This window comes from Equus przewalskii, chromosome 11 (genome assembly GCF_037783145.1).
Source record: "Equus przewalskii isolate Varuska chromosome 11, EquPr2, whole genome shotgun sequence".
Taxonomy (NCBI): Eukaryota; Metazoa; Chordata; class Mammalia; order Perissodactyla; family Equidae; genus Equus; species Equus przewalskii.
The window spans coordinates 31591936-31605567 of record NC_091841.1 but is presented as its reverse complement, the minus strand read 5'-3'; the positions used below and the strand labels follow the sequence as shown (position 1 = coordinate 31605567).

Genomic DNA, 13632 nt, shown 5'->3' with positions numbered 1-13632 from the left:
GTCTGACTTCTGGCTGGGCCAGGCGCTCAGGGCCGGGAGCACCTGGGGGATGTGTGAGTGGACAAAGGGTGAGGTCAGGATCAGACAGACGAGGGAACAGACGCACAAATGAATCACTGTGTGAAGACAGCAGGTGTTGAAAGTGTCAGCAACAGTCGGAAAAACTCCATGTGGGCCTGGAGATCTGGTCTGCGGTGACTCAGGTGGTGGCTGGCCAGGGTCAGAAAGTCTGGTTCAGATTCACCCCTGCACACACGTCATCTGGGTCCCATGGCCAGCCCTGCAGGGGGCCCACAGCATCTCCCTTCCCCCAGCACAACCCAGGAGGAGCCAGAGAATGCTGGTGTGCCACAGAGGGAACTGTACCCACTGCCCATCCGCAGCATCCAGCCAGAGCTGTGGGGACCTCAGGACTCTGGTGGAATAAGGAGGAGGAGATGGGGGCCACATGGCTGGACCTCAGGGTGAGCCAGACATTCAGCAGATCACCTAGCGGAAGTAAGCTGGTGCTTCCTTTCCATCTCAACCTGCCCATCTCCTTCTTGCCTCTTGCTTTTAGTTCTGGGATCCCAGTCACAGATAGCCAGGAATGAAACGCGCTGAGGCATATTTTGGTTCAAAATAAGGACAAGTATTTCCACAGGGAAGAGGGCTACCTTGGGATGGTGGGAGTTTCCTGTCACTAAGAACTTAGAATTGCATAGTTATCTGTCAGAAATGCTGATGGGTGGGAGGTGGCAAGAATAGATCTTTAAATGCAGTGACCAGGATTCCTAGTTTTACAACTAGGGCATGGCCAAACAGGGACAATAGGGCAGAGTATTTGACGTCAACTCTACCATTATTTGTCCATCCACTCATGTATCCATCCATCCATCCATCCATCCATCCATCCATCCATTCACCCATCCATTATCCACCCATCCATACATCTATCCTCAGATCATCATCCCTCCATCCATCCATCCTCTTTGTATAGCTATCTTTATATAAATATATCTGTATGTCTTTCCATGTATCATTTATCAATCCATCAATTTCTCAATATATCTATTGTTTCAATTATCCATATAAACACAGCATATCCTTCCATTGATCCATTCAAGCATCCATCAATACATATATATCCATGTCCCGCCCCCGCCTTTGCATTTCTTCATGAGCAAGTATCCATCCACCTATCCATCTACCCACCCACTCATCCATCCATCCGTCCATCCATCTATCTAAATGGCTTAATACATACAAAACACTTAGAAGAAACATTCAGCTAGCCATGCATCCATTTGGAATAGAATAACCACTCAATGTATGTTAATTACTTTACCTATATACTAACCGTCTATTTGTATATCTATTTGCCCAGTGACCCAACCAGTGAACTATCTGTTTGTTGTTTAATACATCTTTCTATCTCTCCAGATATTCTTCCATCTCTGCTTTCATTCATCTCTCCAAATATTTTAGTATTTATCCATCCCATTCACAGATCCATTCATATATCTGTCTGTCCATCTACCCATATGTCCACCCATCTTCCCCTCATGCATCCAGTTGTGCCTAAATACGTGTTTGTCCTTCCACATACATATTTACCATCATTTTGCCCATTAAGCCATCCAAATGAGTAAATACTTAGAATAATTGCTGGAACATAGTAAACCTTCAAGAAATATTAGTTACTATTATTTTCATCCATCCATTTACTCATCCATCTCTCATCCGACCAACAGTTCGTTCATTCATCTCTCCATTTATCTTCATATATTCATCCATCTAGTCACGTATTTTCCAACAAATTTATTGAACAGTTACTGTATTAACTTTTTAGGTGCTGGGGATTCAGCATTTACAAAGTCCCTGCTCTCAAAAGGATGACATTTAAGTGGGAGCAAAAAAACCCCAAGTAAATATATACTGTAATAAATCAGATGATGGTAAATTCTATACAAAATATAATTCAGGGTAAGAGGACATAGAGTTCTGGAGGAGATTGATGTTTTATATATGATAGTTAAAGAAAACCTCAAAAGAAGGAATAAGGCTTTCCTCGTTTGCAAAGTCTCTTGAGAAAAATGACAGCTATATACATCAGTGGGAGAAAGTGTCCTGGGAAGAGAGGACAGTGAATGCATAATTCCTGATTTAGGTGTGCTGTTCACCAAGATATCTCTTCAATAGTTCATCCAGCATCAAGCCTCACGTCTATTTACTCACTATCTATCTATGCTTGCGTTCATCTGTCTCTTTCTATATTTGCTTACCTTACCTGTTCATCTAAATTTCTATCCACATCCATCCATACGTCTACCTGTCTTGAGAACCTTCTATTTATCTGTCCAGTTATTTATCCATCCATCTACCCATCCACCCTTTCATCCATACTTTTACTCCATGTGTCCATCTACCCACACATCCATCTATCCACCTACCCATCCATCCATCATCCATCCACCCATTCATACTTCCATTCCATGTGTCCACCCCCAATCCTTCTATTCATTCATCCGTCTCTCTATCCATCCATCCACCCACCCATCTGTCATCCATCCATTATTCATCAATTCATGCACCCACCCTTCCATCCATCCATCCATCCATCCATCCATACTTTTACTCCATGTGTCCATCTACCCACACATCCATCTATCCACCTACCCATCCATCTACCCATCCATATATCTATCCATCCATCATCCATCCATCCATCCATCATTCATCTACCCACTCATACTTCCATTCCATGTGTCCACCCCCAATCCTTCTAGTCATTCATCTATCCCTCTATCCATCCATCCATCCACCCACCCATCCATCTATCCATCCATCCAACATCATCTGAAAAGAGACACATATGTTCTTTTGTCTTCCCATCCACCTGCCCATCTGCCCATCCATCAATCCAAGTAGACATATGTATGTTCTTCTGTTCATTCATCCACCGATCCACCCATCCATCCATCATCCATCCATCATTCATCAATTCATGCTCCCATGCATCTGTCCATCCAAATAGACATACATATCTTCTTATGTCTATCTATCCATCTACCCATCCACCCACCCATCATCCATCCATCATCCACCCATCCATCCATCCATCCATCCATCCACCTGCCCTTCCAAATAGAGATACATATGTTCTTTTGTTCATCCATATCCATCCATCCATCCACCCATCCATCCATCCCTCCATCCACCCAACCATTCATGTGTCCATCCACCCATAATACACATATCATCCATCCATCATTTATCCATCCACCCATCCATCCATCTATCCATCCATCCATCCACTCATCATCCATCCGTCCTCCATCCACCCATCCATCCATCTATCCATCATTAGTCCATCCATCCACCCATTCATCCATGCATTCATTCATCCAACCAGCCACCATCCATCTACCCACCCGTCATCCACCCATCCATCCATTCATCCATCCATCCACCCATCCATCCATTATCCATTCATCCACCCATCATCTATCCTTCGATTTATCCATCCATCCACCCACCCGTTCATATATTCATCCACTCATTATCCACCCATTCATCCATTCATCCATCTACTCATCCATCCATCCATCTAGCCAGGGAGCCAGCCAGCCATCATTCATCCACTCATCCATCCACCCACCCATTCACCCACCCATCCACCCATCATCCACCCATTATCCACTCATTCATCTATCCATCCATTTACACATCCATCTATCCAAATAGACATACATATGTTCTTCTGTCCATTTATCCATCCACCCATCCACCCACTCATCCATCAATCTATCATTCATCCACCCACGCATCCTGCAAGCCATCATTCATCCATCCATCCATCCATCCACCCACCCATCATCTGTCTATTCATTCATCCGGAATCTATCCATCCATCCACCCATCAACCATCATCCATCCATTCATCCATCCATTCACTTACCCATCCATCCATCCATGCACCCATTCATCCATCTATCCATGGATCATCCACCCATTATCCACTCATTTATCTATCCATCCATTCACATATCCATCCATCCGTCCAAAAAGACATACATATGTTCTTTTGTCCATCTATCCATCCATCCATCCACCCATCATCTCCCCATCCACTCATTCATCCATTCATTCATCCATCCATCCACCCATTCATTCATCCACCCAGTCACCATCCATCCACCCTCCACCCACCTATCATCTATCCATCCATTTATAATCCAATCATCCATCATCCATCCATTCATCTATCTGTCCATCCATCATCCATCCATTCATCCATCCATCCACCTACCCATTCACTCATCTATCCATCCATCATACACCCATTATCCACTCATTTATCTATCCGTCCATTTACACATCCATCCATCCAAATAGACATATATATGTTCTTCTGTCCATCTATCCATCTGCCCGTCCACCCACCCACCCATCCATCCATCTTTTATCCATCCACCCACCCAACATCAATCCTTCATCCATCCATCACCCATCCATTCACTTATCCATCCACTCATCCATCCACTCACCCACCCATTCATCCATCCATTCACCCATCATCTACCCATTACCCACTCATTTCTCTTTCCATCCATTCACACATCCATCCATCCATCCAAAAAGGTACACATATGTTTCTTCTGTCATAGTCATCCACTCATTCATCCATTCATCCAGCCATCCATCCACCCATCATCCATCCATTTATTCATCCACCCACTCACGATCCATCCGCCTTCCACCCATCCATCATCCATCCATCCATCCATTCATGCAACCATCCATCCATTATCCATCCACCCACCCATTGTCTATCCATCCATCCATCCACTCACCATCCATTCATCCAACCATACACCCATCCATCCATCCACAAATCCACTTACAAGTTCATCTAATTCATCTACCCATCCATCCATTCATCTATCCATCCATTCACACATCCATCCATGCATTCAAATAGACATGCATATGTTTTTCTGTCCATATATCCATTCAGCCATCCACTCACCCATCCATCCACCCACCACTTATCCATACATCTATCCATCCATTCATCATCCATGCATTCATCATCCATCATCCATCCACGCTTCATCCATCCATCCATCCATCCAAATAGATATACACATGTTCTCCTGTCCATCCATCCAACCACTCATCCATCCACCCATCTATCCACGCACCCATCCAACCACCCACCCATCCATCCATCCATCCACCCATCTGCTCATCACCCATCTATCATCCATCCACCCATCAGCCATCTATCATCTATCCACCCATCTAAATAGATGTATATACGTTCTTCTGTCCATCCATCCATCCACCCATTCATCCATCCATCCATCCATCCACCCATCCATCTATCTACCCATCATCCATCCATCATTTATCTATCCACTCATTCATCCACCATATTCCATCCACCAGCCAGCCATCCACCATCTTCCATCCATCAGCTTTCCATCCATTCCTCCATCCATCCACCCATTCACTCAGCATCCATCCATCTAGAAAGCCATCCATCCAACATGCATTCACTCATCCATCCATCCACCTATCCATCCATCCACTCATCATCCAGCCATCTATCCACCCATCATCTATGCATTATCTATCCTTCCATTCAGTTGTCCCTACTTCCTACCTTTCTTCATCTACCTTTCCTTTCATTCATTTGTTAATTTATTCATTCATTTTATTCTCCATTATTGAGTTTTTTTCTTTTCTTTTTTCTGTGACTAACACATGGTTCATTAACTTGTGGCCTAAGAAGAGAAGAGAAAAGATCCTCATGGCCCAGTAAGCTCAGTGCCCCAACAGAACCTAAATAGGAGCTGGAGAAGTAGGGTTCTATCCTCTTGTTCAGACATTCTTATCACCACCACAACACACACACACACACACACACACACACAAATATACGCTCACAGGAGTATCCAATGAAAGGTGCAATGAACAGTGAGAGGGCTGGTAGCCCCAGTGGCTCCTGGGTGACTCTGGGTAGAGAAATGTCTCTGACGTCAGAGAAGGCAGCCTCCAAATGCTCTGAGCATCCATCTGTCTTGTGTGTACCTCAATCCAGCAAAGGGAGAGAGCCGGGGTGGCAGTGTGGTGGGGGTACTGATGAAGCTGGGATTTGGGGTGGGGCTAGGACCAAGAGAAAGGCTGAAGGCTTCTTTCTAGAGTCCTCTGGAATCAGTGGGCTAGATCCATCCGTCCCAAGTCCCATTTCTCTTTTGAGGGGAGGATACCCTCAAAAGGAAGAGGAGAAGGCAGCCTTGAGTTACCTCAGAAGTGAAACCGTCAAAGAGCAGTTTGCATCTAGGAAGGAGGGGCGCAGACACGGGTGGAATGAGGGGGCTGTGTTCTCCCCTTAGCAGGAAGGAGCAGCATCTGAGATCCCACCTACCAGGGCTGGAGCAGGGCAGCCCCCCTCTCCCTGTCCTCACCCACAGCCCCTGTGGCAGCTGGGGAAGCCAAGACTCTGTGAGGGGAAGTGGGTGTAGAAACCCCCCACCGCTACCCCCCACTATTACTGTCACCCCTCACCCCCAACTAACTGTCCCTGCTGCCCTCTGCATGCCCCCCCACAGAGCTGCCCTTGCTCCAGGCTCATGGCCAGAGGCCTGAGGCCCTCCCACTCCTGCAGGGGGAGGTAAGCGCCTTGGAGGGGGGCACAGACATTCCCTGGGTTTCCAGACAGCCCCTCCCTGCCAGCCAGTGGGACCAGACAGTGCTTCCTCCCCCACCCCACCAACTCCCAACTTCCCAGCTTGCAGGCAGTTAGCAGACCGAGTTTGGACAGGACTGGCCTGGCCCCAGGACAGGGCCAGGGGCTTCCCTCCACCCACCGCTTATCTGTCTGTGTCTGGCACCGCAGGGCTGTGCTGGCCGGGCAGGGTTAGGAGGCTTGACTTTCCCAATCCCCTAATCTTCCACAAACCCCACACCCCACACGGGTCCCCCAACCCCCTCTCTCCAGCCTCGTGGGTGTGGGGGAGGGACGGGCGCTGGGCTGGCTTCTCCCGTCTGGATTCCCCTTTGGCTGGGCTGCCCCCTGGCCGCGTACTCCCAAGCCGCATTTTCGCCTCTCAGTCCCAACTCATCCTGGGAGGAGAGGGCCTGATTCTCTCTGCCTCAGGGCACTGAGAGTCAGGAGAGGTCTGGGAACTGCCCTTGCTAGTTGCCTTGTGGTGCCAGGTCCCCAGTCTCGAGAAGAGAAGTCAGTTAGAAGTCCCTGGAAAGAGGATTCCCTGATGTGAAAGGGCTGGGGGCTGGGAACTGGATGGAGCTGGGCTGGGAGAGAAGCTGAGGGTTCCTTTCTAGACGCCTCTGGAAAGAACCAGCTCATTCTGGAAGTGCCACGTCCCATTTCTGCTTTTTGGGGAGGTCCCTGGGGGTGTCTTCTGAGCTTGGCCCTCTTCTGGGTGGACCTCGGGAAGTGCTGCCCCCGTGTTGCGAGAACCTCCGGGTGCAGAGCGTTGGCAGCTCTGTGTGGGGTTATCAAACACCTATGAGGGGCAGCCCAGCCACCCCTGTGTCCCCCTGAGGCCCTGCCAGGGCCCCAGCACCCCAACCTTGAGCCCATGGGGCCACAGCTCCCCAGGGCGGGTCTCTGCTGGGAAGCAGTGTTGGGAAGCATCTGCTCTAAGCCAATGCCGCCTGCACCCCTCCAGGCCTGGCTCCCGGTCACTCAAGACGGCTGCCCTCGGGTAGAACCTTCAGCACTTTTAAGCCTCGGTTTCTCCCTGTGAGACAGGACGTCCTGGAACCTGCTTCCCGGGGCTGTACAATGAGAACCTGGGTGTGAGTTCGGTGAAGGCTGGCACGGTGGAGTGACGTGCAGTCAGAGTAGCTATGACTGACTCCAACCTTGCAGAAGGGGAAACTGAGGCCTCGGGGGCGGGGCTTGCTCACCCCAGAAAGTGTTAGTCTGGGCATCAGCCGCCGAGGTTGGACATGCCCCCTGGGTCTCTGTACCCCATCCTCCTCCTCCCCCGACGCTCAGAGCCCAGAGCCCAGGAGAGTGAAGCCGATGTTCACGGCCCCACTCCTGCCGACCGAGGACTCCGAGGGGCCTCTTCCTGCTGCCAGGACCCTCATCTTCCCAACTGAGGGCTCACCCAGTGCTCTGGCACCCTCTGAGGGAAACTGAGGTGGAGGCAGGCGGAGGAGTGCATTGTGGAGGAGAGAGAAGCCGCTGCCTGCTCCTGGTCCCTGAGACCCTCCTGGCTCTGCCCCAGGTGGCTCTAGGATTGTTTTGTGAGGAGGCGTTTGGGGACCAGGCAGGGAGTGGGGGTGAGGGGAAGGATTTCCAGCTTCCCCAGCCAGCAGGGGTGGGGGTCTGCGATACCCCGAGTGTGTGTGAGGCTTCCTCTCCCTCTCCCCCACCCAACGAGGGACCGTGAGAGGGTCCAGATGCAAGGCGGGAGGAAGCCGGCGACCTCGGCCAAGAGGAAGGCATCCATCATCTGGGCTGAGCTCAGCCTCCCCCTCCCCTGGGACATTTCCGGGCGCCAGAGACCCCTGACCTGGGGGGAGGAGAAAAGGAGGCCCCAGGGGGATCCTGAGGCCTGACCCAGCTCTGACTGCCGCCTTCAGGTCTGGACCCTGGGTGCGGCCCCCTAATTCCTCCACCCTAACAGCCTGCTGCTGGCTGGGGCCAGGGCCCGACTCTGCCCGCGTCCGCCCTCCCTCCTGAGTGGCCTCTGGCACTGCCCGCTGCTCCGGGCTGAGTGCCCTGGCAGTACCAGGTGGAGTCTGGCCCTGCTGGGAAGGCAAATGTGTGGGAGGGCCACCCAGGAGCCTGGCTGCAGGGGGGTTCCAACCCGTGGGGTCCCACCCCTCCCATGCCACAGGCTCCTCCCACCGTCAGCTCTCTCAGGGGGACAGGAGGATGAGGGTTCTCAGGGCGCCCAAGGCCTCCAGGCTGGCTTGGCCTTTCCCCAGCTGCCCACAGCCCGGCAGGGACCTGGGGCCTCTCTCTTGAAGACCCTGGAGCCCAGAGGACAAGGCCAAGGGTCTGCAGGGTCAGGAGGCCAGAAAGAGACCCTGCCCGGGGTAGACCCGCAGGTGGTCCCTGCCTTTCTCCCCTCTTAGCTGGGCACACGGAGAAGCAGTTGAGGCAGTGTCCCTGAACCTCCTGTGACCGGGGCCATGCCCTGCCCGGCAGCCGAGGGGGCAGTTAGAGGCCTGGGGACAGGAGATGACCGCTCACCCGACTCCTGACCAATCAGGGTCCTCCAAGGTCGGAGTAGCCAAGCCTCTCCCGGGGGGAGGGCAGGACCAGGGCACGACCTTTTGTTTTTTTTTTTAAGAAAATGATTTATTCATTTTAAAATCAGGGAATTGACATGAAATTAGCAACAGGAATACATGATTAAAGAAGAAAGACAGGAAGAAGTGCCCTGGTAAAATTAGGCTGCTGAGTGGCAGGGAGCAGGACAGAGCACGCAGCACTTCCAGAGCCAGGAGTCTGCATGGGGTGAGGGTTCAGGGCAGCACCGGGAGTCATCCAGGACCGGCTCTAACGATGGGCAGCAGCAGATGCTAAGGGAGCCCAAGGCAGTGGCCATCTTGGGTGGGCTAGACGAGGGTTAGGAAGACTGGAGAGGGGGCGGGGTGGCTGGGGCGGGCTGGGAAAGGTCTATGCAAAGCCTGCAGTGATTCTGGCACCTTCTAGGACTGGGAAGAGCTGGGAATGCCAGACCATTGTGGGGAAGTGAGATCTATGTGGCTGGGGCAGGACTGGAGTGGACGCCTGGGGGTGTGGCCTTGCCACTTGGTGGTGAATGGTCCCATGCATGGGAGGACACAGTCCAATGTCTTCACGGAGAAAGAGTGTGGAGGGCTGGGGCATGGAGACCACCGAGTGAGGTCATCCCCATCAACCAGTGGGGCGGGAGGGGGCTGGGCTGTGGCAGGGGCGAGGCCCAAGGGAGCAGGGCAAGCCCATCTGCAGGTGGAGCAGCAGGACTTCTGTCAAGTGGGTGGGGGCACAGGGAGGACCCAGCCCAGCCGGGTCTGGCCCTGGTGAGGGTCAGGGTGCACATGGGCCCTCCAAGGAGTTGGGGGTCCAGGATTTGGACATGTGGAACTCGGGCTCCCTGAGGGCGTCCTCCACCTCAGTGCATTGGGTGGGGGCTCTGCCCCACCGCCCCTTGGGGTCCGAGGCCCGTTGCTCCCCACGGGGGAAAGACTGCGGATGGGGCCACGTCTCACCTCTACCAGAGAAGCCCCACAGAGACGTGCCAGAACTCATGGCCCTGGCCCCACTCTGTGGGATCCCACAGCTGGGCAGTCAGGCAAGGAGAGAGCACCCCAACCCTGAGGGAGGGAGGGGGTGCAGCCCAGCCTGCACATGGGCGGAGAGGGGAACCAAGGCCTGTCGAGAGCCTGTTGTTTGGGGACAATCCCATCCTAGGGCCCAATGTGAGGGTGTTGGCCCAATCCTGGGGCAGTCTGAGGGAGGTGGCCCCGTCCTGGAGCAATCAGAGGGGTTGGTGCACTTGCCCAGTTGGAGGGGCAGAGGCTGCCCTGGGCCCAGCATGGGGGGTGATGTCCTGAGACCCTGACGTCCCCTGCTCCGTGGGCAGCATGTGGGGACCGGGGGGCAGTTCTCGCCTGCTCTCCTCCAGCCACTGCCGACTCTGCCGAGCCCTGGCCTTCCTCGGGGCTCCTGGCTGGGGGCTTCCCAGGCCGCAGGTCTCTCCCTGGGCGTCGGGGACTTCTCACTCACCCTGGACAGGAAAATCCCCGGTTCCCTGAGTCACCTTCTGAAATGAAAACCCCACCCGGCCCGAGGTCTCAGTTTCATTCTGAAAGGTCGGTGTCACGCACCGCATGGGCGGGTCGGGGGGTGACGTCCGCGGGACACCCAGGCTCCAGGGGCTGAGGCTGTGTCCGGCCAGCTCTCCTGCCCGAGCTCCTGACAGACCCTGCACAGGTGCAGCCCGGCCCTGGGACAGGCACCAAGACACCCAGGGGTCGGCCGAGCGCCGGCCCACCGCCCACCCGCCTGGGCCCCTGCTGCCATGGCCGTGCCCTGCTCCCCCAACCTCTCCCTCTCCTCGGCATGTGCGACAGCTGGGAGCGGAGGTCAAGGATGGGGCCAAGGAGGGAGGCGGGGGTGCCCGACCAGGCTGCTCAAGCTGTGCCCTTCTATGGGCATGAAGCAGCTAGAGGAGCATGGGAAGCCCAGGGCCTGGACGGCGCTGACGTGAGGAGTCATTTCTGAGCAGGGACACAGCTGTCCCTAGTTGCCTGCTCTGTGCACAGAGCAACCTGCCTCCCCAGGGACGTGACGATCCCCAAGGGGCACACAGACTGGGCCGTGGCCTCTCATCCCTCCTCGGCCCTCATGAGCTCATGCTGGGCGACGGGTCCCATCCAACCCCTTGAGGGGCAACATGGCTGCCATTGCTCCGGCCTGGCACACACACCCTGACCCGGACTCAGACCCCAGCCTGCCTAGCCGTGCTCAGCCTCCCCAGCAGCCCAGCTCCCGGGCCCACACCAGGGCCCCATAGGGGATTCGGCAAGGAGAAGGTGACCATCCACCTCCCTCCCCCACGCGCACATGCACACGCATGCTCACACACGCACACACACAGCAGACATTTCTCTCGTTATCAATAAAGGCGTCATCGCAGGATCAGGTATGGCTGCCACCAGCCTCCAGAAGAAGAGCCAGGGTCCAAATGCACTTTGCAAGTCATCCCTGAGGTTGTGGGGCCCTGGTGACCATACAACCCTCCCGTCCCCTCCCCTCCCTGCCCTTGGTGGCTCCGTCTCTATCCTTCTGGCTCTGGGCATCTCATCCCCTCTTGCTCCAGCCGGGGGCTCCTGGTCCTTGCCTTCTGCTGGCCTGGGCAGCAGCCCCACTGTTCCCCTTCTGGGCCAGTGGTCTCCATCCCCACATGGCTCCCCAACCCCTGACTGTTAGAACATCCGTTTGCCCCTCGAAGCCTCGCCTGTCCCCAAGACCCAACTACACCCACCACTTCTGGCACCTGCACCCTGGGCAGTCAGAACCCACCCCACCCCCAGCTCAGCTTGGATGCCGCCTGCCGACAGCGTTTCCCCAGCCAGGGACCCTTCTCCTCTGCCTCCCCACAGGCCAGGCGCCCAGCACTCCATGGAGCACAGCTGCCTCCCGAGCAGGCCTGGGCCTGCAGGGTCTCTCTGCCCAGCTCTGGCTGTGGTGGCACGGGTGGTCCTTTTTGCTGGCAACCCACACGCAGCACCTGCCCATGTCCCCCTCACATCCCATCCCCAACCGAAAGCGCCTTCTGGTACTCAGAACAGGCACCTGCTGGGCATCCTCGGGCTCCTCCATCACCATGGGAGGGGCAGTCTAGGGGAGGCAGCCCAGCAGGGCCTCGAGCTCGGGCTTCAAGAGTCCCAAGGCCGAGCAGTCCCTCTCAGCCAGGCTTCCTGGCCCAGGGCACCCCCCCTCCAGTCCTCGCAGCTTCAGCCCTGCCTGCCCGAGGCCTGGGCTCCTCCCCAGCTATGCAGGCCACGTCCTGGGGCCCTGCATCCGGTGTCCAGCCCTCCTTGTCCTGGGTTATCATCCCACCAGCTGGAGAAGAACCCAGCCTCTCCCAGTGAGGCCCAGCTGCAGAGGCAGACGGAAGAGGCGCCCACCCCTCCGTGTGGTGACACAGGGTCCCAGGAAGGCGCCTTGCAGCCTGTGTGCCACCCAAGTCCCCCTTGGCGCCATTGGCTCTGGGTTAAGCGTTACCCTCGTATAAACGCAAACAAAGACTCCTGCTCCCTGGGAACAGACCACCGCGAAGCACGAGGCCTCCCCCACGGGCACCTACCCCGTGGCTTCTTCCACCAGCAGCTCTTCCTGCTCCTCAGAGTCGGGGTGGCTCGGAGCCTCCGCCATCGGCCTAGCGTCTGGGCCGATTTCGGCTGTGCGTGTGTGCGGCCGCTCAGCGCTTCCTTGGGCGGGCGGCGGGCCGGAGCCCCCACCCCCAGCCGGGTTTCACTTCCCCCTTCCGCCTGCAGGTTGAGGTTTGGAACATATTGGGGCTTAGGTTGGGGTGTTGTTTTTTAATCTGTTGGTGCAAGAGGAGAGAAAAAAAAAACAACCCCAGCCATCAGGAAGCGTTAAGCAAGTCGAGTTACAGGGACTGGAGTGACAGAGAGGGACCGTGTGACGGCAGAGCCGGGGCGCGGGGGCCGGCACATGGTCTGGAGTCCTGGCGCCTGCACAGGAGACCCCACACTGCCTGGGTGCCCCCGCAGGCCTGGCCTCCAGGTTCTTTTGTGCTGGCTGCTCTCTGAGTCTGTCTGCTCTCTGAGGCTGTCCCCCGTGCCTCCGTGTTAAGCATCTCCACGTCTCTGGATGGAGACCTTCTGGGTGCGTCACAGAGCACGGATGCACCCTCATTGCAGGCCTTGGGGCCACGTTCTCAAGCACCCCTGTCCGGTCTGTGCTCCCCAGGCAGCTTCTGGGGCCCTGTGTGAAATGCCCCGCGTCCTGTAAGCGAGTCTTGTCTCCATGCTTCCTTTACTCTCCCCAATTGCTGGGCACCCTTGGTCTCTCTGCAGCCCCTTCCTCTGCCCCTCGACTCTGCCTCCCTCACCCCCATGCTCGGAGAGCTAGGAACTGACCAC

The 13632-nt window shown here is 55.0% G+C and overlaps 1 protein-coding gene across 2 annotated transcripts in view; it reads right to left on the bottom strand.

Moving 5' to 3' along the window:
- Positions 1-13632, bottom strand: part of LSP1 (lymphocyte specific protein 1) — a 48112-nt gene that overhangs the window by 27876 nt on the left and 6604 nt on the right. Inside the window, exon 2 of one of the 2 annotated variants that reach the window (XM_070564407.1) lies at positions 12831-13070. In XM_070564407.1, the coding sequence (XP_070420508.1) occupies positions 12831-12898 (68 nt within the window). In that variant the 5' untranslated portion in view covers positions 12899-13070. Of the gene's footprint in view, positions 1-12830; positions 13257-13632 lie in introns of those variants that run through there. The other variant, XM_070564406.1, reaches the window with a different exon arrangement.